At 44.3% G+C, this 24,480-nt stretch overlaps 1 protein-coding gene and 1 long non-coding RNA gene across 5 annotated transcripts in view; one reads left to right on the forward strand and one right to left on the reverse strand.

Moving 5' to 3' along the window:
- FRMD4B (FERM domain containing 4B) overlaps positions 1–17,238 on the forward strand; it is a 365,908-nt gene extending 348,670 nt beyond the window's left edge. For all 4 annotated transcript variants that reach the window (XM_051851478.2, XM_002713308.5, XM_051851477.2 and 1 more), the window contains 6 exons: positions 1,513–1,569; positions 2,830–2,977; positions 5,722–5,841; positions 6,912–7,723; positions 11,489–11,618; positions 15,552–17,238. In XM_051851478.2, the coding sequence (XP_051707438.1) occupies positions 1,513–1,569; positions 2,830–2,977; positions 5,722–5,841; positions 6,912–7,723; positions 11,489–11,618; positions 15,552–15,672 (1,388 nt within the window). In that variant the 3' untranslated portion in view covers positions 15,673–17,238. The remainder of the gene's footprint in view (positions 1–1,512; positions 1,570–2,829; positions 2,978–5,721; positions 5,842–6,911; positions 7,724–11,488; positions 11,619–15,551) is intronic.
- The window catches only part of LOC138844080 (uncharacterized), a 32,443-nt gene continuing 23,177 nt past the window's right edge, over positions 15,215–24,480 (reverse strand). The window contains exon 2 of the long non-coding RNA XR_011379485.1: positions 15,215–18,419. This is a non-coding gene — a long non-coding RNA (uncharacterized lncRNA). The remainder of the gene's footprint in view (positions 18,420–24,480) is intronic.

The following is a 24,480-nucleotide window of genomic DNA, read 5'->3' on the forward strand; positions in this document are numbered from 1 at the left end:
TACAATGCACAGGACAGCTCCTCAGAACAATTATCTATCCAGAATATTGCTAGTGCCACTGCTGAATCCCAGTGTGGTGGAAAACCTCATGCACCAGTAAGTGTCTATGCTGTATTAGGAATAAGCTTCTTTGTTCAGGAGGACTCAAAAAATAAGTTATACTCACAGACTCTCAGAGAGTTCAAATGTGTTTTATATAACATTTAGCGTTCATGACAAGAATGGCAAGAGTTTTCTTTGCAGTTTGTTGGTTGTAAGAACTAAATGTATAAAGTTTCTTTCTGATAGAGCAGAAACATTAAAAACTAGTTTAAAGCCAAAACTCTTTTGAAATCTGTTCCATTTTAAGAAATACAGTTGGCTCTTCATGTCCATGGGTTCCACATCTATGGATTCAACCAACCGTGGATCAAAAATATTGGGACAAAAATGGCATATATACTAAACACATACAGATTTTTGTTAAAGATTTATTTATTTATCTGAAAGGCACAGTTAGAAGGAAGGACAGAGATCTTCCATCTGCTGATTCACTTCCCAAATGGCTGCAACAGTCGGAGCTGGGCCAGGCCAAAGCCAGGAGCCTAGAACTGCATCTGGGTCTCCCACTTGAGTGGCAGGGTCCGAGCATTTGGGTCATTTGCTGTTTTCCCAGGTGCATTAGCAGGGAGCTGGATCAGAAGTGGAGCAGCCAGGACTTGAACTGGTACCCATAGGGGATGCTGGCATTTCAGACAACAGCTTAACCCATGGCAGCACAATGCCAAGTGGAGACTTTGATTCCCTAAACAACACTGTTTAACAGCTACTTAATTGCATTTGCATTGTATTAGGTATATTATATGTAATTTAGACGTGGTTTAAAGTATATGGCAGGATTGTGTGGGGTTTTGCAAATATGTCATTTTATACAAGGGACTTGAACATCTATGGATTTTTTTTAAAGCATGTATTTATTTATTATTTGAAAGGCAGAGTGACAGAGAGAGAGAGAGACAGAGAAAGAGGTCTTTCTGCTGGTTCATCCCCAAATGGCCAGAGCTGGGCCAGTCTGAAGCCAGGAGCTTCTTCTGGGCTCTCATGTGGATGGCCTGGGCCCAAGTATTTGGACCATCTTCCACTGCCTTCGCAGGCACATTAGCAGGAAGCTGGATTGGAAGCACAGCAGCCAGGATTCAAACCTGCACTCTGATTTGGGATGCCAGCATTGCAGGCAGTGGCTTAACCTGGTATACTATGACATCAGCCCTGCATCCGTGTATTTTGGTATCTAAGGTGGATCACAGATACTGAAGGATTATGGTAATCAAATGTAATATTTGTACAAGCAAAAAATGTTTTGGTCTTTGACAGTAAATGAGTTCGTTCTTATCATTATTATTATCCTTAATACACTGTAATTAGTTACATTTATCTAAATGACAGTAACATGCACGCCATTGAAAATTGCCTCATTGAATTCAAATTGTATAAATGCGCAATTACACTGAAGGTGCTTATTTGTGTCCACAGAAGACATAATCCCATCCGAGAGTAGCTCCTTGTCGGACACCACCACCTCTGACGATCGTAAGTGGCTGCCACTTTCTCAATTTGAACCTGTTATAGATTCTGAAATTGAAAGATGAATTTCGAAGGCTAAGTAAAGCAGACTTGTCTTTTGGAGAAAGTAGAATAAGCTGACTTCATCGATAGAAAATAGTTAGGAAACAAGGTGCACAGTGAGCGTCTGCTCAGGTTATCTTCAGTGTTAAAAATAAGACAATCCAAATCGCATGACCCCAAGGAACCAGAAAACCTTACCATGAGGAAGTCTCCCAATAAGAGTTTTGAATTTTTTTCTTTTAACTTTTTAATTATAGACTCTGAGATTTGGGTGGATAGGACAGAGTCCTTCACCCAGCTTTCCCCGTTGGTGACATCTGGAGTCTACTATCAAAACCAGGATGTTACAATGTTGACTTAGTGGGTTATCACTATATTCTGGATAAGTGAAAGTTTATTTTGTTTTCCTAAGAACAAAGACATATTTTAGAAATGGAGTTACATGTCATGTCATCATCTCCTATAGGTCGGCTATGTCTGTTGTAATGCCCTATGCTGGTTCAGTACACTGCATGATGGGATAGGCTTCATATCAAGAGATGGAATGTTTCCTTGTGATCCCTTGTACTTAACCCAATGAGTTGGCTCTCTATCTGATGACATTTGAAAAATTCTGGGAAGTCACTCCACCCCTCCCCCAGTCCTGACTGCTTTGTATTCCCTGATGTTTTATGGTGCATAAACCCCCACTATTTCATAATTCTTCCTTTGAGCCAAGATTTGGCCAGACTTGCCATTCCTCTCTGAAAATGCCAACTATCGGGGTAGATCCTACAAGTTTCTGATGATGCATCATGAATCAGATCCTTCCCATGCTGTGACTGGATGAGCCATTGGCCAGAGAGGCCTGAGGACTTTAAAAATAGAGGTGAGCCAAAATATTCCAGGCCATTTGCTCCTGGCTCTTGAGACATGGGATTTTCCTTCATAAAACTTTGAAAGAGATATAGTGTCCCCCATTCCGCACGAGTGACTCTTTGCTTGGAAAGATACCCATTGTATTGGCAAAAATTGGTTCAGGCCCCAAATCAATATTCAGGAATTTCCTTTTTCAAGTGTATAAAAGACAATAATTAATTTCTTGAAAGTTAATGTATTTAAAAACATCCTCTGTGGAAGAAAGCTTTGATCATGAGACCTTCCAATTTTTTGGTGATGTTGGCAAGGTGTTTATTCTGCTTATATGTTTACCCACTTACTCACTCATTCATTTACTTATTACAGCCATTGATGCCTTCCCTCTTGCTGGGCAGCGACCAAGTTCAGTACCTCATTCTCCAAGAATTCTGCCCCCCAAGTCTCTCGGGATTGAGCGAATCCATTTCAGAAAGTCATCCGTGAACGAGCAATTTGTGGATACCAGGCAGTCCAGGTGAGCAGCAGTATCACCAGTAAGGTTAACACCATGCAACAAAGAAACCTCTTCCAAAGTGATTGGCACATTTCTGCTGGTTGTTTTAAGATTTATTTATGTATTTGAAAAGCAGAGTTACAGAGAAAGAGGGAGAGGCAGAAAGAGAGAGCTCCCATCCCTTGGGTCACTCCCTAAATTGGCTCAATATCCAGGGCTGAGCTAGGCTGAAGTCAGGAACCAGGGACACCATGGGTGGCAGGGGCCCAAATACTTGGGTCATCTTCTCCTGCCTTCCCAGGTGCATTATCAGAGAGCTGGATCAGAAGCAGAGCTACGGGGACTTGAATTGGTACTCCTATATGGGGTACAGGCATTGCAAGCAGTGGCTTAACCCTGTGTGCCACAATGCCAGCTCCCTTCTGATTGTTCTTATTTTGCCTTTTGGAAGATGCTCTCTTGTAAACCTGAGCATAGGAACTAACCCAGTTATTTGTCATTGAGAGCAAGTGAAAGTGTTTTTAAGAGGTCTTAAAGTGATTGACTGTCTAACTTGATTTTAAAGTCCATTTCGTTAGAGGGATGTGAATCGTGTGGATTTGGATATAATGTCCACAGTACAGCTTCATAACCTTGAATCTAAGGAAATTGTTATTGAACACCCCTCTGCCAAACCAAGTGACACGACTAACTTCTGATCCTGCAAATTTCTTTTTGCTTACGTGAGATTTAAACTCAATTATAAATCTGTAAAATCAAAAATACAAGTTTTTTTCTCAAATATGTCAAGTGAGTATTATCAGGGCAATGAGATAACAGACCAGTGGTTCCTGGAATTTGGTTGTATGGACCAATATTATTTAAAAAAAATAGGACTCAAGATGTGGTGACCGACTTGACTCATCAGAATGTTCAAACGAATAGCACCCTAATCCGTGAAAGAAATGTCACTTAACTCTCCAATATAGAGGTGGGCTTTAGCCTGGCAGTTGAGATGCCCTGTACTATATCTGAGTACTCAAGTCTGATGCCCACCTCTCACTCCCTAGCATTACTAAATAATTTTTAGAAAAACCTTTCATCATCATTGCATTGATAATAATAATGAGATGAAATTAACATCTGTTGAGCGCTTACTATATCCTAGGCACTGAATATTGAGTTTAATCCTAACTACAACCTTACATTGTAACTCCTGTCATTACCATTTACAGATAAGTAAGTACACCAAGGACTAGTGTCTGTGAATAGCATATTTGTATTCATCAAGGAGTAAATGTGGGAGTCAAGATTTGTACCTCAGTAGACTAGAACTACAGACTGAAGTTCATGATGTGTTTTAGTCAGCACAGTATACTGCATCTCAGGAGAGGTAGAAGTTAGCCTCAAAATAAAGGAAGATTATCCAGGTGGAATACATTTTACTTATGAAACTAGAGCCTAAGGGCCAGCATTGTGGCATAGTGGGTTAAGCTGCCTCCTGCAATGCTGGCATCCCATGTGGGTATCAGTTTAAGTCCCAGTTGCTCCATTTCCTGGAGCCTGGGAAAGCAGCAAAAGATGGTCCAAATACTTGAGCCCCTGCATCCACTTGGAAGAACTCTGGGGCTCCTGGCTTTGGCCTGGCCCAGCCTTGGCCTTTGTAGCTATCGGGGGAGTGAACCAGCAGATTGAAGACCTCTGTGTGTTTGTGTGTCTCCCTTCTCTCTCCATAACTCTGACTTTCAAATAAATAAATCTTTAAATATAACTATAGGTATATATATATAGAGAGATAGATATATGTGTGAAACCTGGCTTTCCCAGGCCATAGCAGAGAGCTGGATTGGAAAAGGAGCTGCTGGGACTAGAACCGGTGCCCGTATGGGATCCAGCACCACAGGCAGAGGCCTAGCCTACTGCACCACAGCGCCGGCCCCGTGACTTGCTTTTATAATAAGTAAAAACTTAAACAAAAATTTTTTTAAAGATATATTTATTTCTTTGAAAGAGTTACAGAGAGGAGAGGCAGAGAGAGGGGGAGAGGTCTTCCGTCCAATGGTTCACTCCCCAATTGGCTGCAATGGCCGGAGCTGTGCCTATCCGAAGCCAGGAGCCAGGAGCTTCTTTCGGGTCTCCCACATGGGCACAGGGACCCAAGGACTTGGGCCATCTTCTACTGCTTTCCTAGGCCATAGCAGAGAGCTGGATCAGAAGTGGAGCAGCTGGGGCTCAAACCGGCGCCCATATGGGATACCAGCATTTCAGGCCAGGGCATTAACCTGCTGTGCCACAGCACCGGCCCCTTAAACAAAATTATTTGTAATTTTAAAAAATGTACCTCCTGTTGTGTTCTCACTGGCTGAGAGGTAGTCAAAGTGATTTAAGGATGTAGCTTTCTGGTCTAGGACCCGGGAACCAATAACTCCTGGGCCAGATCTCTCTCTCTCCTGCCACGTATTTCTGTTTAGGCCATGAGCTAAGCTTGGTTTTTTTATATTTTTAAACAGTTGAGGCAGGAGGGAGGAATGCAAATGCAATAATATTAAGTTTATTTTATATTTTTTTGCCTTTGTGTTTGTGACTCTGAGAGTCAGACCACATGGTGCTTCCCTAAAAGTCACTGTGGTTGTCCCAGGATAGGAAACCACAGAGACCCCTTCCCATCTCTGTCCCGGGGTTCCCCTCCCCCTCAGCGTATAGGGAGCTTATGACAAGGCTGCCAGAGATCTTGGGAGGTTCCTCCTTTCCTGAATCTCTTTTTTTTTTTTTCTTTTTCACCATAGAGAAATGCTATCGACACACAGCAGCCCCTACAAGACTCTGGAGAGGCGGCCCCCAGGAGGACGGAGCATGCCCACCACGCCGGTCCTCACTCGCAACGCCTATAGCAGCAGCCACTTGGAGTAAGCCAGCTTCCTTCCTGTGGCTTTGGCTCTCTTGGTTTCTGCTTTGATGTTTTGTCTTGCTGTGTTGGTTTTCTCTATCGATTTAAGTGACTTGCAGCATTTCTGGTTCTACGTCTTCTACTAACTTAGAGGTTCAGATCTGTCAGCACCAAAGCCGTGTTTGATTTTAGTATCTCCATTTTACCAACCAGGTAATGCCCTCTGTCCTTCAGTGGTGAGGGTGAAGATCGTAACGATAGCAGCACTTTGGAGATGTTTCGTGAGAGCTGTGCTAAATGTTTTATGTGCAATTTATTATTTAGTGCTCACCAAAAGCCTGCGGTGAGGTGGATATTAGATACTCGTACAGCAGGGACATGGCCAAGTCACGACTCAGTGCAGGTGTCTCTGACCTCAGAGCCCAATTTCTGCTCTACCACGCAGTGAAACCCCTGCTCTAGTCTCACTTGTCCTGGTAGCCAAAGACATTCTGGGTTGTTTTTTTTTTTTGTTTTTTTTTGTTTTTTTCCTGTTCACTTTATTTATTTTGAGAGGCAGAGATAGTTCCTACTCATTCATTTATTCCCCCAAATGCCTGAAACAGCTGGGACAGGACCAACACAAATCCAGGTGCCAGGACCTCAATCCCATGTCTCCCACATGAGTGACAGGGACCTAAGTCCTTGGGCCATCACCTGTTACCTCAGGGTGTGCAGTAGCAGGAAGCTAGATTCAGGAGCGGAGCTCACACTTGAACCAAGGCACTCTCATATGGCATGTGGGTGTCCCAGTGGGGATCTTAACTGCTGAGCCAAACACCTGCCTTGTTTCCAGGCTTTAATGCAGGTTGTACATCATCATCATCAGTGTATATCCTCCCTACCCTCCGGGAAGCATTTGGCCTGGACAGCTGATATAACCAAGTTCTTTCTCATTTTGACCATGGTAATGAACTTCTGATTGAATAAATGGATTCTATGTGGCACCTGCAGTGCCAGAGTTACAAAATCATCCAGTGTGGGTTTCTTTCCCCCTCTTTGGGTCCTTCTTTCCTTCTTTTTTCCACATGTGCCTTTCTTCTGTTTCAGACCCGAATCCTCATCTCAGCACTGCCGCCAGCGGAGTGGAAGCCTCGAGTCCCAGTCCCACCTGCTGTCCGAGATGGACAGCGAGAAGCCATTTTTCTCCCTCTCCAAATGCCAAAGAAGCAGCAGCACCGAAATCCTTGATGACGGGTCTTCATACACCAGCCAGTCGAGCACAGAGTATTACTCTGTGACGCCTGTTGCCGGTCCTTATTACACCACCCAGACATTGGACACTCGTGCCCGGGGTCGGAGAAGGTCAAAGAAACAAAACGTCTCCACTTCAAATTCAGGAAGCATGCCCAACCTGGCACAGAAAGACAGTTTGAGGAACGGCATCTACTCGAAGAGTCAGGAGCCACACTCTTCCAGCTACTACATTGCTGGGTACGCACCCTACGCAGAGTGTGACCTGTATTATAGTGGCGGCTACGTGTATGAGAATGACACGGAGGGCCAGTATAGCGTCAATCCCTCCTACCGGTCCTCAGCCCACTATGGCTATGACCGCCAACGGGACTACAGCAGATCCTTTCATGAAGAGGAGGTCGACCGGGTGCCCCATAACCCATATGCAACTCTCCGGCTGCCCAGGAAGGCGGCCGCCAAACCTGAGCACATCACCAAAAACATCCACAAGGCCTTAGTCGCTGAGCACCTGCGTGGCTGGTACCAGCGGGCCTCTGGGCACAAGGATCAGGGGCACAGCCCCCAGACCAGCTTTGACTCTGACAGGGGCTCACAGAGATGCTTGGGGTTCAGTGGACTCCAAGTACCCTGTTCTCCAAGTAGCCGAGCGTCTTCCTACTCTTCAGGTAAGAATATGGGGGAAGCATGAGACCCCTAGATTTCACTTATGTCATAGCCCCTGCCTACCCAAACCTGTGCCTCAGGGATTCTCATACAAATACCCAAAGTCCTAAAGGTGGGAGCCATTCACTGGAACCACAGTCAGAGTTGCCAACTGAAAAACAGTTGTCTCCTGCTGTCCAAAGAACGCAGAGCACACGAGTCTGAGCACATAAGTAGCAGACGAAATCCAACACACATTTTCTAAAATTTTTATCTATTTGAGAGGCCAAGAAACAGAAAGTTCCTGTATGCTGATTCACTCCCCAAATGTCCACATAGCCAGGGCTGCTTGGTCAGGTGGAAGCTGGGAGCCAGGAATTCAAACCGGGTCTCCTTACGTAGGTATCAGGCACCCAATTCTGTGAGCTGTCACTGCTGCCTCCCAGAGTCTGTGTTAGCAGAAGCTGAAGTCAGGAGCTAAAGGTGGATTCCCAACCCCACACTCCAATGTGGAACGGAGACAACCCAACCAGTGCCTTAACCACCAGGCCAGTTGCCAGCTCCTCAACACACGTGGACCGAGGACCCACTCTACATGCTGCCCTGTGGCCATGGTCCTCACACGCCTTATATCTTTCCAATCTTCACATTGACTGCCACATTTCTTCAGTGGGTTCAGTTCGTTGAGTTTTACATATTTTTTTAAAAAGATTTATTCATTTATTTGAAAGGTAGAGTTACGAAGACAGGGAGAGACAGAGAGAGAAATTTCATCCACTGGTTCACTCCCCGAAATGGCCACAATGGCCAGGGCTGTGCCAGACTGAAGCCAAGAACAAGGAGCTTCTTCTGGATCTCCCACGTGGGTTCAGGGGCCCAGGTGCTTGGGCCATCTTTCACTGCTTTCCCAAGGACATTAGCAGGAAGATGAATTGGAAGTGGAGCAGCCAGGACTTGAACGAGGGCCCATATGGGATGCTGGTGCTGCAGGTGATGGCTTTATCTCCCATTTTATATTATAAAAAGTTGATTAAACCCAATGGGCAAGCGGAAAACACTGGGTTTGATCTAAAAACTTACTTTGAAAGCCCAGGTACCTGCATCAGCTTTGTAATAATTGTGATAGGTGCTAGTATTTAGTAGGCCCTGTTCTAAGCACTTTGCACACCTTAGCTCCATCCATTATTCATAGATACTCCACCCTATGGTTGACTTAAGGGATTTTCAGAGATAATTTGGACTGGAAGAGATGTTTGTTTTAGACCCTTTATGTTCACCTTGGCCTCTGGCTACCCTAACCTTTGTGGAGGGCTTACTGCACGCCCTCAACTGTACTAGGTATCTTAAATGGAGAGAGTGGGGCTCGGGGAGGGTCTGCTTATGGTTTCACATATCCAGCCAGTGAGCCAGCACACCCACACAATGTTGAATCACTTGGCGTAGAGAGATATGAATGATGAGTAATTTTCAACCTGTAAATATGAATGAATTCTTGAACTACATGAAAACCTGAGGTCTAAAGTCCTGCCTCCTCCCTTAAGCTTGACACCTTAATGAGATGTAATTCCCAAGTCATTGTGCAATGGTGAGCCCAGTGTTTCATAAACTTGTTGACAGGCATTTCCATGGAGATTCTCTGTTTGGGTTCAAGCATGCTCCTGTTTTTTAGGACTTTGGACTTGTGCTAGGCCTGTCCCATCTATTACCACATGTAACATGTGGAAAGGCTCCTCTGGTTACCTCTTGTTATTTGTGTCCCTGATCCAGAGAACATCTTTCTGCCCCCCAAAGCATAGGACACTGCACGAGAAACATTCACAACCCCAACCTGGGCAGAGTGTGACAAGGTGAAAAGCAAACAAGGAGAACTGAGATGCCTGTGGATGGGCATCGGGCACAGGGCCGTGGAGAAGCAGGTGTAGCTTAGGAACCTCAGGATTCCTGTCTGCTGGCTAAGTATCTGGGGCAAAGGTGAGAATGGAGTTAATAATTCCTGGTTCAGTTCCAGTGTGAGCCTTGCTGTCACCACCAGGATGTGACCCTACAGACCAAGTTGTTGGGTAATTAAAGGGATGGCATTAGTGCTCCCCAAATTCCCTTCTGGAGCTTTCCTCTTTCCTATTTCCGTTGTCCAGACATAGAAAATCAACAGATACGGGGGAAGATAAATTTCCAGTTCTTTGCCAGATTAGTGTAGTCACTTCCAGGCCCCCACAGTCTCCCTCAATGACTCAGTTTCAACGGAAACGACAGTCACCATTGGTTTGGTGTTTACCATGTGCCACGTGGCATGCTGAGCATTTTATATGTGTTGTTGTTTATTGTTGTTGTCCTAACTGTGCAGCCGAAGCAGCTCTGGCTTCTAGAGTTTACACAGGACTGACCATGTCCCAATGCTAGTAAGTGGTGGAGTGGGGATTCTGTCCTCGCTCTGACATCCTCATCACTAAGCCCCAGAGCCTCTGACTCTCTGATTTTGGAGGTGTTCTTGGAAGCTCAAGGGGACAGTCTTCCACCTGTTAGGAAGAATCTTGTGATCACTGGTGCATTGTGGGTGTGAAATAGAACAGAGTAGGTCAGTAGCCAGGAACAGGAAATTGGAGAGGGACAGGAAAGATCGTGAGCAACTCTGTCCTTTGAATCTGGGGCGACCAGTGTGGCATTGTGGTCACCCCCGTGCATCCTAGGCATGGAGCAGGACTGGTTTTATAGAGAGAATAGCAAACACCTGGTGATGAGGCATTCATTGGGCTTTGCTCCCAAATTATGCCTTGTCTTCTTCCAGTTCTGTCCCTCTATAAAACTAAATCTCCCTGAATTCCTTCCTATACTGGTTCCCTACCCAACCCGTCTTTTATGACAAAAAATATGCCAGTGGTCATTGTCGCCTTTGATTTAGTTGTAGTCAAGCCTCAACAAATTGACTTATAGGAGAGGGTATTTAGCTTAGTGGTTAAGAGATCTGTGTTCCGCATTGGAGTACTTGGGCTCAAATGCTGGCTTTCACTCTTGACTTTAGCTTCCTGCTAATGTGAGACCTGGGAAGTAGCTGTGATGGCTCAAGTAATTTTGTCCTTACCACCCACATGGGAGACCTGGATGGAGTTCATGGCTCCCTGCTTCAGCCCAGCCCAGCCATGGCAGCTGTGGGCATTGGGAGAGTGAACCAGCAGATAGGAATGTTCCCTCTCTCTTTCTCTCTCTCTCATAAATAATTTTTAAAAAATAAATCAATTTACGAAAGCCTCTTCTTCCAGTTTAGAACTGAAGCTTTGCTAAATGGGAATGTTGTCTCAGTATATGAGATTATTGTTGCTTATCTTTTGGGTTTTTCTTTAATATTTTTGACAGACAAATGTGTCTTCTAATTCATCTCATTCTCATTAATAAAATAGTAATAGTTATTCAGGTACAGTGCCAAAGATTTTCATAATTACTTTACTTAATCCTGGTAGCATACATTCACAGAATAATTTTATAGTGCTGCCTCTACTCCACAGATGAGAAAGTTGATGCTTTAAAAGGGTAAACATGAGGTCACATGACCAAAAGGTCACCCAATTAGAGTAGGGTCCATGTTGATGGCAAATCCCGGTTCTGAATCTCTCCCCTGCGCCCAGCTGATTATACAAGGGACTTAAAAATCCATCACAAAGTTGTACTAGAAGATACTGCCCCTGTCCACTAAAGCTTTTGAAGCCCCTTCTTACTAAAGTACATCTCAGTGACCTAAACCAGTTTCTGAATATTGCCACTAATTTGTGCTCTCTTTGCATTCTTATTTCTAGTGTCTTCCACAAACGCTTCTGGGACCTGGAGGACCCAGTTAACGCTAGGGCTCTCCGAATACGAGACGCCAGCACATTCCTACACCAGCTGCTATGGCAGTGTCTACAATCCTCTGCCGTCTCCCAACAGGTGAGAAAGCTATGCTGAGATTCTAGGAGCCTGGTCCCGTTCCTAGGAATTCAAGAATCCCACTTGTCTGGATCATGAAATCCCCTTGAGAGGGAGTTAGCAAGCTACTTGCTGAGAAGCAGCCAAGCTCATTCATTTACCTGTTACCCATGACTGTTTTTGCACTATGACGATTGAACTGAACTGTGATAGACACTGGCCCTTAGAGTCTGGCCCTTACATTCTGAGGCTGAAGGTTTTTTTTTTTACTATCCTGCTTTTTTTTTTTTTTTTTTTTTTTTTTTTCCCATTATAGCACTTGAAGCTCTATATCTATGTGTCCATTTCAACTTTTCCCGGAGCCTTGCAGAAAAAAGCTGCATACTCCAGAAAAGGCTGTTCATACCAGAGTTCCTCCTGGACAGTTGGTGGACAGTTGATTTCCAACACTTGCTGCTTTTTTGCATCTGCCCCTGTGTTCATTAAGAAGGAACAGTCGTGGGCAGCTGTCCTATTTGCCTTTAAAAAGACGTTCTTTGTGGACATTACAGGAAACGCATGAGAACAGTTTGCTAAAATGGATTTTTCTTCTGCAAACTCTGCATTGCATGTTTCCAAAATTCTTCTTATACAAAATTTGAAGAGTTCTTTTTTCCTTGTTATTTTCTCAGTATCATCCACAGCCAAGTTGCCAAGAAGTAGAGCATTTCCGGATTTTTTTTTTTTCACTCCTTTGAGGCAGTGTGCTTTTAGCTATGAGAGAGTTACACAGACTGTAACTTAGAAAGGTCACTACGCTGGTGGATTTGCGGGGTAGCAGTTTCTTATTAAGGCACTCAGTGTTGCAAGCACACTGGAGATGCTCCACCCACAAAGCTTTGTTTCTCTTTGCCACATTCAGCCAGAGTTTTTCTTGGCTTAGATAGATTAAGCCAATTGTCTCCACTCAACAAAGGGTGTGCTCAAAATAGAATTTTAATGAAAATACACTTCAGGGGATGTCAAATAGCTGGGATTTCTGTAAATAATGTTAGAGAAGGAAATAGGAGCAAGGAACCAAGTGCTGGCCCCAAATTCGAGCTATACCTTCTCTGTTTGGTTCTAAGCATTTCGTGTAATACGTTTGCAGATAGTTTTCATGTTTACATGATTTCATTATCCTTCCTGTTGACTCAGAAATTTTTTAAATCTGGCCGGCACTGTGGCTCACTTGGCTAATCCTCCACCTGCGACGCTAGCACCCCAGGTTCTAGTCCCGATTGGGACGCCAGATTCTGTCCCAGTTGCTCCTCTTCCAGTCCAGCTCTCTGCTGTGGCCCTGGAGGGCAGTGGAGGATGGCCCAAGTGCTTGGGTCCCTGCATCTACATGGGAGACCAGGAGAAGCACTTGGCTCCTGGCTTCAGATTGGCACAGCGCCGGCTGTAGCGGCCATTAGGGGAGTGAACCAACGGAAGGAAGACCTTTCTCTCTGTCTAACTCTGCTGGCAAAAAAAAAAAAAAAAAAAGAAAGAAAGAAAGAAAGAAAAAAAAGAAAGAAATTAATTAGTTCTATAAATCGTTCTGTGCTTAACAGTTCTGCTATCTGGAACACCACCTCTGTTGGGCTGAGGAAGCGTTAAACCTTTTTAGAGAAAAATCTGTGTGACCAACTCTGCCCATGCATTTCAGGCAGCCCAACATTGCTCGATAGGGGACTGTGAGGTCAGAGGGGCATAATGTACAGGAAGTGAGACGCTATTTAAAGATCTCTATTGTGTTTGTGTATGTGTGTGTGCACACATGATCATGCATATCTGAGCTCACTGTAGAAAGCTTGGAAAATAAAAAGGTGTAGGTAAGTAGGAAATTATTTTGCCATAACTCCACCTTCTAGGGATAGCAGCCACTAACATCCTCACATATTCATTTTATTTTTAAAGTAGTCAGAATATATGGCATATACAGTTTTTATATCTAGTATGTAAAATTCTACATCCTGCCTTTAGCATCATAACAAACATGTATAAAACCCATTAAATCTTATTGTATATAACCAATATTATATACTCAGTAAATAGACCGTGCTGTATTTAACAGGTACTTATTTTCTGAATAATTGTTATGAGGCATTCTTTCTTTTTTAATTGTAAGTAATACTACTTGTTAATGTAGTAATGCAAAATACTGGTGTGCCATTCCCTATAGTACAGTCAGTGGGTTATATCAAAAAGTATATTTGTTAAGAAGCCCTTGCTTTCCAGAAAAATTTCATCATTTACCCTCCCAGCCCCATAGACAGCAAGTGCCTATTTCCACCCACTTGTTTATCAAGAATTTTAAAATATTTAAACTACTATCTGGTCAGTTTAACATTATTAATAGGGCAAATGTGAGAAAAGTTACTCACGAAGCTTTAGAAATTCGCTCTAAAATTGCACACATGATTTTTAGAACAAGTAAGAAATTAGTAAGGGAAAGCTGAAAAACTTAAGCATTCCCCCTCTGCTAAAGATTTGATGTGATTAGCGATCTATCAGTGTGCTGTTTTTTTTTTCAATAAAGTACAGATCGCTTAGGGGTCATTTTCCCGTAGAGTATCTGAGCGCTAATACTACAGAAAGGTGCAAATTTTGATAAATGAAACATTTTTTTCTTTGTCCACTTTGGTGTGATTGTCATTGGCATGTACTTTCGCAGGCAGAAATGTTGAGATCTCTTGGGTTACCCAGGATATAATACAGCTGGAGTCTGAGCTCTCCTGCTGCCAACTGCGTTTCCAAATAATGTTTTTTTTTTTTTTTCTTTTACTTCCTGTTTCCCAATCCCTTCCCCCTTCCCTGTCTAACTCTACCTGTTACTAGGCAAAACCAAGGGCTTCTGTCCCGGAGAATGGTTGTATCTCCAGAGATGAGCTCAGTTTTAAATTCTGTTTTGCTAAGCGTAGCCAGCTGTAGTAAGTACAGTCCCTCAGCTGTGTGTGGTGGCGCCTGCAGAGCAGGCGCTGTGCTTGCTGTAGCCTGTGAAGCTGTGAGATCTGACTTTGTTTATAGGCGATGTGAAAACACTAAAAAGGAAACCCTCGCCTTGCCTAGTGCTTATTTCCAAGGCTCTTCTTCCAAAGACATTGCATCACCTGTACTAAAAGACTTTGAAATTTGAAATAGAAGAAAAGTAATCTACTAACCAGCTAACTTTTTTTAACCTACTGTTACAATAATGTGCTTTTGCCTGTTGGAATGGTTCATATAATCGAGTGTTTGCATTTGGATATGTCTACAAATTTCAAATGTGGTGCTGTTTCCAGAGTTACTGACAGTTCACCCTTGACCCCAAAACCTTTGGGTTGTAAAATATGTCCCAGGATGCCCTGCTACCTGTACGTAAATTCCTGCACCTCTATAGTAAGCATCTAATATATTCCCTTAATTTGAAGAATACTTAAAATGTAGTTGTCAAAATATGTTTTTAAAAAGAAATGAAAAATACTTCTCTTAATAAAAAATGAGCATGTATTGAAGATTTGTTTAAGTCTTTCATAAGGAAACTAGCAAGACCGATAATGCAAATTCGAAGAGAAGCCGGGACAATGAGAGAATGTTGGAATAAGATTAAGAAATTAGACATAAAACCAGGGCAATAAAACTATAACCATCATCTCTCTATTAGACAGAGTTATTTGTATTTCTTCTAGACAAAAGGCTACAAGTTAACGTGTAACTTAATGCAGTCTGGGTCCAAATGAATGGTGAACCTAAAGCAAACAAAGGCATATCTCCAGAGAGAATTCAGTAATCCCCTAGACAATGCTCCAGTGTGACACTGAAGGAACGCGCGGTTGTCCTTGGCCTGGTCTCTGAGTTCTGGAAACTTTTTCTTAACCCTGCTTCCTACTAACTTTTTCCTTGCATGCGGTTGTCTGCAGCAGAGGGCCAGAAACCACCCCCAGCAGTAACTGTTCTGGTTTCCTTTCACAGACAGTACGCCGAGAGCCGGCCGCCGGACGGCACGGATGGAAGTCGCTTGGATGACAGCTTGGAGAGCAGTGAACAGAGGCTCTTTTGGCACGAAGACTCTAAGCCCGGAACATTAGTCTGAACACGACGCAGCGGCGCGTCTTGACCGAGCACTGCGTTCTCACACTCGTGTGCCTTGCAAAATGTGTTCGTCTTCCCTGAGGGCATCAGAGGCTGGAGAGAAGACCTGGGATGCCCCGGAAGTGAATCCCACCCTAAGTTCTGCAAAGCCCCTGGAACGAGGACTTGCCTTTCAAGCTCCACATCCAACCTCCCCAGCCGGGTCTGAGTGCAGATTGGATCCATTGCCACGAGAGGACTCTGCGAAGCCTTCCCAAGAGCCATCTCTTGTTAAGGGGATAAAACTTGTGGAAGGCAGACCTCCAAACTGAAAGCACATTCGGGTGCCCCCATGGGAAAAGGAGCAGGGGGAGATCTCAGAGCACAATTCAGAATGACGAGAGAAGGGAAACCAGAGCAGTGAGTCCCAGCTCCCTGCCACAAAGACAGAATTCTTAAGCGGGCCAAGAAGCACCTGCTCTTCCCCGCGGACACCGAGACAGTATTGGAAAATTACTTGAAGAGAAGTTGGATTTTCATGAAGTTCTGAATGAGTGTAGGATATGATGAAGAGGGATGTTTTTTTCTTCATAAGCACCCTAAAATGCTGGACTTACTGCCGTAGCATCCTGTAATATAACTCGATGGTAGCAGATTGGGGAAAAGGAAGGAGCCCCCTGAATAATTGACAAACTCGGCTTGGAGAATTTTCTAAGGTACAATGTCACCGAGCTCCTTTTTGCTTTCTCCAGCAATTGCATGATGAGTGATGGTTTGGGTTGGAAGCTCTCCAGCGTGGCTGTCCTGGGATTCGGCAGACTTGATGAGAAAAGTTTGCAGAATCCTGAGTTTGAAAAAGGATTTTAAGGTGATACAGAAAGGACCTAAAGCAAAAAAAAAAAAAAAAAAAAAAAAAGCCACATCATTTTAGATGAATTGTGTGCCTTACCATGGTGAGCATTAAAAAAATCAAACATGTTGTCTGGATTCCATAAGTAGTTCTAAGTCACTAAGTCATAAAAACAAAATTAACATTAACGAAAAAAAAGAAACCTCCAAGCTGCAGTAGATTCAATTATGAGGCTAATACTACCTCATACTTTCCTTGGAAGAACTAATTAGCTATGGTTTGTTATAGGATTTTGCTAGTTTTTCAGAACAAATGCTTTCTGTATTCCAGATTGTTCTTTTTTGTCATCTTTACTCTGCTTCAAAATTCCATATAAGGTGCTCCTCCCCTTCTCCCCTACCTTTTTATACAGATTTCTTGTTCATATTGTGAATAGAGAAATTTCTGATCAATTTTTGGGGGACATTTTCTATCTATATTCCAAAGCATGTAATATATACATAAAAAATGGATTTGTTAAACCGGTCCTTAGTCATTTGTATCATTAGAGATGAAGTTTGGGGGCAAGTTTTGGAAAAACAAAGACAAGCAAAAAAATAACTTATTCCTTTTTGCATATTTGTATAGCCTTCTAGAAACAGAAATAGCCTTTTGCATATTCTTTTACTGTTTTGACTTTTTACGACCTATTATTTTTTTTTTATATAGGTCAATAAAGTAAAGGTGTACTACTGAGAATGTTCACGTCTTCTTCCATTTGTGCTTAGGGGTCACACAAAGCACCTTGAAGGGCTCCATGTTGGTTACCACATTTGCTGAAATTTCAAATTTTTAGTTAGAGTGTTACCATATTTGGTCAGTTCCAAGATGCAATTTTTTTCCTGTTGATATCAGACAACAAAGTTCATTTTTTGATTGATGGCATGCGTCCCAGTTGAATTGGAACTATTTTTTTCTTTCTTAGTGATACATAAAGTATGCTGTTCCTTACAATGAAGTTATCTCAGAATTGATGAACTACGATAGTTCATTGCCTCACGGAGGATGACTGATGAGAAGTCTTAGGTCTTCTGGTCTTGGCGTTGTTGTGTATCTGGAATGAGTAATTCATCCTTGTTTCCCAGACTGACAAACAAGTAGTCTTTTACGTTTGGGAAAAGATTTCATCTGACAGCTTTTATCCTGCACCGTGGAGAGAAAGGAGTGGGCAGTGAAATGTAGGGAGGCCTTCTTAATATTTCCATACCTGTACATATGTGTAAATAACCTTTACCTGTTCAAGAAGTGTGAGCTGAGTTTGCAAGTCTGCCTTGAATGGGCAAGTAAACCTGGCTCCCAAATAGGAAAAGAAGGGACAGGAATGGACATGTTCAAGACCTGCAAGGTGACTTCCTCTTGGCTTTCCTGAAAAATCTCAACCACATTGCTCTGTATCTTGAAGATCCGAAAGTGGCAAAAGCAAATTATTCAACCTGACGTGCATTTTGCTGCTTTTCTCATTTATTTGTTTCCTAATACTTCTTGGGCCTTGCACTGTGACAGTATGTACTGATCTCCCTTGCAAGATGTATATTTTATGAGGTGGATTTTTTTAGTTGCCTCACTTCCCTTGGTGTTTATATTTTTTCTATCCTTGAAAAAAACCCTCCTCAATTCTTGTGCTCATCAAAGCTTAAATGTTACAAGCAATAAACAGTCCAGAATTGTAAGCTATTAGCTTGGCCTGTTCTTAGGAACAAAGGTTCAAACTGAAGAGTTTGCTCAATTTCAGTCCTTAAAGAGCTTTCAAAAGCAGAATAATGATTTTCTTCAGTGCAGTAGACCCAGCTTGGATTATATTCCAGGGTAGTGTTTCCCAACCTTAACAGCGCTGAAAGACTGGCTTTTGAGAATTTCCAATCCATTGTGGACTCAAAGTTCTGTAAAGTAAAATAAAGTGAAATGCTAAGGAGGGGGATGATGAGAGTTAATTCAGTGAAAAGTAGATGACTAGATCATTGAAATAACAGATAGGAAAATGTGCATACCTAGGTATGAATAGATCGAGCAGGCATAAAACTGTTCTGTCAAGTTGCAAAGGTGGTAAACCCTGACTGTGAATTTCTGTTCTTACCCTGCTGCAAGCTGCAGCAGTAGGGTTTTCAGACCACTGCCCTGGGGTCACACCAAAGGGGTGCTTCATGCACGCTCGCTGGGCAGGCCACTTGCTGTCTTCTGTGATCTCACGGTGCATGGAGATGTAGTGCATTTCCTGAAAGAAAAATCTCTTGACCCATACACAGAGCCCAGAAGATCCTGCAAGACTTAACTCTGAGCTAAAAGGTTAGCGAGCGCCTTTTCTCTCTTGTTTTTCACTCTGCTCTTAGCCATACCTCAGGATTCTCCTAGGTCTTTTCTGCTACTCTGTTCCCCTTCCACCTCTGTCCTTAGGCCACGCTGGAGCCAAAAGAAGAAAAGTGCATCCTGCTGCAACGCTGAGTTGACACGTGTTGAATTCTAGGTCCACGTGTTCCAGGCTGGTGTGCAGGAAGAACTTTCTTTGTGACTGTTCCCATTATCCCCACAACAGCCCAGTTAGGTGTACCATTCTGTATCATCTCCATTTTCCAGATGAAGAATCTGGGAATTAGCCACTGACTGAAAGTTATGCCACTGTTAGGAGAAAGGCAGGGAATAAGTCATGATTTATCTACTCCTAAACATCTCCTATGCGTGTTTTCCGGAAGCATCTCTACCCTAAGAAGAGCAAAGAGGACAGACTGAAGACAGCCGACTGAGTGCTTGCCCGGGCCGGCTTTGCTTGCTCATTACCACTTCTTACAGATAACAGACCATGTTTTCTTCCACTCTCCAGTGGCGGAAGGGCAGGGTCAGGCCTACCTCAAGCACAGGTCGAGGCCACCCTTAGCTAGAATGCTATTAGTTTCAGGTGGCTGCCCATGAGGTTGAATTATTCATCCCTGGATGAACTCATCAGTGGACCAAGTACATTTCTGAAATTGTTTTCAAATCAATAAAATGTCTTACACCAGTGAATAACTGTAATGACCTAAGTATTGATCGGGAGCACTGAAGGCCCCCTATTGATCCTTCCCCTATTTCTGATGGCTCGGGGGCAGCATGAGATTATGAAATACGAAGTTGCTCTGGGCAACGCCCCTGAGAAGGCCTCTCCGCAGTCAGCTCCATCAGAAGTGTGTCCTCGTGGGCTTCACTCTTGCTTCTCTGCCGAAAGTGAATCTGGGATTAATCTCCCATGAGAATCAGAGCCTACCACCACAGAGTCCTTTCAACACTTCCTTCCTCTTCTGCCTTTGATGACTCCATGAAAGATACTATCTCTCCTTTTAAAAAAAACAAACAAACAAAAAAAAAAAAACAAAAAAAAAACAGAAAATAGGCATGAGATGTCTTTGGCAATACCTATCTGATTGCTGCTCTCAGCCTAGAAACACATTCTCTCCACTCCTTTCCGTTTTCCCATAGCAGCCTTGGCAAGAAACACATACTGTGCGTGGCAGTTGGCTTAATCTCAGAATTTTAGATAATTTCTTCTTGAGTGTGCTTATAACACTCATGAAGTGCCCAAGGGTATACCAGTCCCTATGGGGCATTCACAAATATGCTGGTACCCCCAAGGTTTTGGGTTCTCCCAATGATCTGGAGGTATTATGACTGGCACGTGGGGGCCAGAAACATTAAACATCTCGCTATGTATGGGATGATCTCACAACAAAGGGTTGTCCCAACCAAAGGTCCCAAAGTGACAACAGAGAAACCCAGGGGCCTTATCTAGGGCAAAGGTCACACCTAACTCTGAAAGTGCTGCCTCCCAGGGCTTAAAGCAAAGATTGTCTATTTTGGAGGGAAGGAAAGAGGAAGTAAAGGAAAGGATGCTTGGTGAGAACCCAGGGAGATTAATTTGAAAAACCATCTGTCCAGAGATTATGAGGACACTAAACCTGTGTCAGTCAGGCATTGCCCTGCACAGTGAGGATACGGGAGGGGTGGGAGTAGGGGGCTCCTACTGGCCTGCAGCCATGGTCTGATGGAGGAGAAATAGAAGTAGACCACGTAACTCAGCCTGATCTTCAATCCTGTGAAAGCCGAGGGTGGGAGAGAGAATGCAGGGGGATGTGAATCATGCCCGAGATGGGCGGGACTTTGTGGGCCCCTTTGGGGAGCAGTTGCTTCAGCCTCGGCTTGCAAATGGGTCAGAGAAGACCCAGCGAAGCAAAAAGAATAGAAGATCTTGGAACTAGCATTGTGGTGCAGTGGGTTATGCTGCCACCTGCAATGCCAGCATCCCATATGAGCACAGGTTCGAGTCCCGGCTACTCTGCTTCCAATCCAGCTCCCTGCTAGTTTGGGAAAGCAGTGCAACATGGCCCTTGGGCCCATGCCACCTCCTACATGGAAGACCTGGATGGAGTTCCAGGCTCCTGGCTTCAGCCTGGCCTAGCCGTGGCTGTTGCTGCCATTTTGGGGGCGTGAACCAGCAGACAAGATCTCTGACTCCCACTCTCTAAGTCTGCCTTTCAAACATGATAATACTGGTTTGTTTTTTTTTTTTTTTTTTTTAAGGAAGAAGTCTAGACACTGTCTAAGGTTTTAAAGATACCTAGGTGATTTAAAATAAATAAAAGGGACCAGCGCTGTGGTGTAGTGAGTAAAGTCTCCGCCTGCAGTGCCAGCATCCCCACATGGGCACCGGTTCAAGTCCCAGTTGCTCCACTTCCGATTCAGCCCCAAGTCCTCGGGCCCCTGCAGCCATGGGGGAGACCAGGAAGAAGCTCCTGGCTCCTGGCTTCAGATGGGTGCAGCTCCAGCTGTTGTGGCCAATTGGGGAGTGAACCAGCGGATGGAAGGCCTCTCTCTCTCTCTCTCTCTCTGCCTCTCCTTCTCTCTGTGTAACTCTGACTTTCATGTAAATAAAAAAAATAAAAAAGGTTCTATTTCGAGATGCCAGCATAGTCCCAACAATGGGCGACAGGGCTCTTGTGTGTCTTGAAAAGGCTCCAGAAGCGCCCCCCACAGTGGCCAGCTGAGCTGGAGTGAGTTTTGCCAACAGGATGAAGGAAAAGGTGTGGCAGCCTTCTTTTTTTTTTTTTTTTTTTAAGATTTATTTATTTATTTGAGAGGCAGTTACAGACAGAGAGGGAGACAGAAAGGTCTTCCATCTGCTGGTTTACTCCCTAAATGGCTGAAACTGCCAGAGCTGGGCTGGTCCGGAGCCAGGAGCTTCTTCCGGGTCTCCCACACGGGTGCAGGGGCCCAAGGACTTGGGCCATCTTCCACTGCTTTCCCAGGCCATAGCAGAGAGCTGGATTGGAAGAGGAGCAGCTGAGACTTGAACCAGTGTCCATTCAGGATGCCGGCGCTACAGGCAGAGGCTTAAACTACTATGCCACAAGCACCGGCCCGCAGTGCTCAGGCTTTGAGGAGTGCACTCAGCAGGCTCTGGCCTTAGCAGACTGAGAAGCACTGCAGGGTCTCAGTCCCCCTCCCTCCCAGCACACCCGCAGAGCTGGAGGAGGGAGCCACTGTCTGGGTCGCCCTCTCATTCTCAGAAGAACCTGGCTTCCTAAGGCAATCAAAGATTGAGAAGCCAGAGGGAGAAAGATCTCCCCTCAGAGACTGGAAGCCTCGGGGGGGCCAGGGCATTCCCAGCAGCCCTTCAATTACCAGGCAAACAGCCTTCCTGGGGGCGGACATCACCATCTTTACAAAGTAGTGCTTACTGTGGGTGCACTTTGAAGTCCAGCACACCTGCAGAAGCCTGCGGGGCCACCTGCCTGTCCTATCACCTCAGGGGTGTTCCCTGACCTCCCTGGGCCTCAGTTTCCTCCTTTAGCACCCATCTCTCAAGGGCAACACGATGTGAAGCTCCCAGCACCTTTCATGCTATGAACTGTTTCCAGATAAGAGGGGGAGGGAGAAAGGTGGGGGAAAGTGCTCAGTGATATCGTGTTAAACACCACCCAGGGGGATGGTGCTGTGGCGCAGTAGGTTAAACCTGTGCCTCTGGTACCAGATTCATATCAGCACCAGTTCAAGTCCTGTCTGTTCCACTTCGATCCAGCTCCCTGCCAATGACCTGGGAAAGCAGTGGAAGATGGCCCAAGTGCTTGGGTTCCTTGCACCCTTGTGGGAGACCTGGAAGAAGCTCCTGGCTTCAGATTGGCCCAACTCCAGCCATGTGGCCATGTGGGGAGTGAACCAGTGGATAGAAGACCCAAGCACACTAATATGGAACTCAGGTGTCCCAAGCAGCAGCTGAACCACTAGGCCAAATGCCCTCCCCCGTAACTGATTTTTAAAAAGTAGACTATCTAGCACTTAAAGCATCCTGGAAAAAAATTCATGCAGGATAACAAAACCATTCAGGACAGGACACCCGCAAAGCTCTGTGCCAGGGCCCTGCCCCAGGGCAGGTGGGACAATAAGTAATGGACGCTTCAATGCCTGCAGCACAGCGACCTCGGATGTCATCCGCTCACCGCGCACGGAGAAGCTGGCCCTGCTCAATCCCAGAGCCTTGTTTCAGACCAGAAAGTTCTAGTCCAGGCCCAGTGTGCTCTGTGAGCATGCGCAGAAGGCGTGGGCGTTCTTTTGGACCCTACCTGAGAAAACCTTTCCTAGAACAGTTTTTTCTGGCCCAGAGTCGGTGCTTACAAATTGGTCAATGTGGCCATCTAGAGGCCATCTTTGGTTATTACAGGAGGGAGTTTGGGCACTTGCAGTCGGAATTCAATCAAGGCTATGTACACAGACACGTTTCAGAAGTCCTGAAGACTCAACTTCTAATATCCCCAAATTCCACTTACTATTTATGCCTCCTAGTTGAAGTGGTTTACATTTTTAAGTTGAATTTTTAATAAAATAGAAATAATCATAACAATCTCATAAAATGGTGAGGATTCAATAAATGATGCACTTTAAGAACTTAGCACAACATCTGGAACAAATAAACCCTTACAATGTTTCTTGTCATTAGTGTTTTAAGGAGGTGGACTCTTGATGGGTTAGTAATAACATTTAGCATTATTAAATTTAAATTTCAGTAGAATTTAAATATTAATTCTTGTCATTGAGTGCCAAAGACTGGGCTTAGGGTGAAATGAGTGGGGTAATCATTGAGATGTAAAATTTCAGGGTACTCCAGAAAACCTAATTGACAAATAATACTTTTTTTTTAAAGATGTATTTATTTATTTGAAAGGTAGTGTTAGAGAAAGAGGAGAGAGATCTTTCATCTGTTGGTTCATGCCCCAAACGGCTGCAATGGCAGGGGCTCGGCCAAGCCAAAGCCAGGAGCCAAAACTTCATCTGGGTCTCCCTTATGGATGCAGGGACCCAAGTACCTGGGCCATCTTTCGCTGCCTCCCCAAGCCATTAGCAGGGAACTGGACGAGAGGTGGAGCAGCTGGGGGCCATGGAGTAGTGAGTAAAGCGGCCACCTGCATCCCACATGGGCACCAATTCGAGTCCTTGCTGCTCCACTTCTGATCGAGCTCTCTCCTATGGCCTGAGAAAGCAGTAGAAAATGGCCCAAGTCCTTGGGTCCCTGCACCAATGTGGGTGACCTGGAATAAGCTCCTGGCTCCTGGCTTCGGTTCGGCTCAGCTCTGGCTATTGCAGCCATCTGGGGAGTGAACCAGCGGTTGGAAGACCTCTCTCTCTCTCTCTTTCTCTCTCTCTCTCTTTCTCTCTGCTTCTCCTTCTCTGTGTGTGTGTAACTCTGACTTTCAGATAAATAAATCTTAAAAAAGAAAGAAAGAAAGAAAGAAAAAGTGGAGTAGCTGGAGAGTGAACCAGCGACTGGAAGATCTCTCTGTCTCTCCCTCTCTGCCTGTAACACTGACTTTCAAATAAATAAATATTTTTTAAAAAATCAAATTTAGGCCAAATATCCATAATGAACAAAATGTCAAAATTTGAACCAAAGACAGGATGAGTGTTACTTATTTTTCTTTGCCT

Source organism: Oryctolagus cuniculus, chromosome 10 (genome assembly GCF_964237555.1).
Source record: "Oryctolagus cuniculus chromosome 10, mOryCun1.1, whole genome shotgun sequence".
Classification (NCBI taxonomy): Eukaryota; Metazoa; Chordata; class Mammalia; order Lagomorpha; family Leporidae; genus Oryctolagus; species Oryctolagus cuniculus.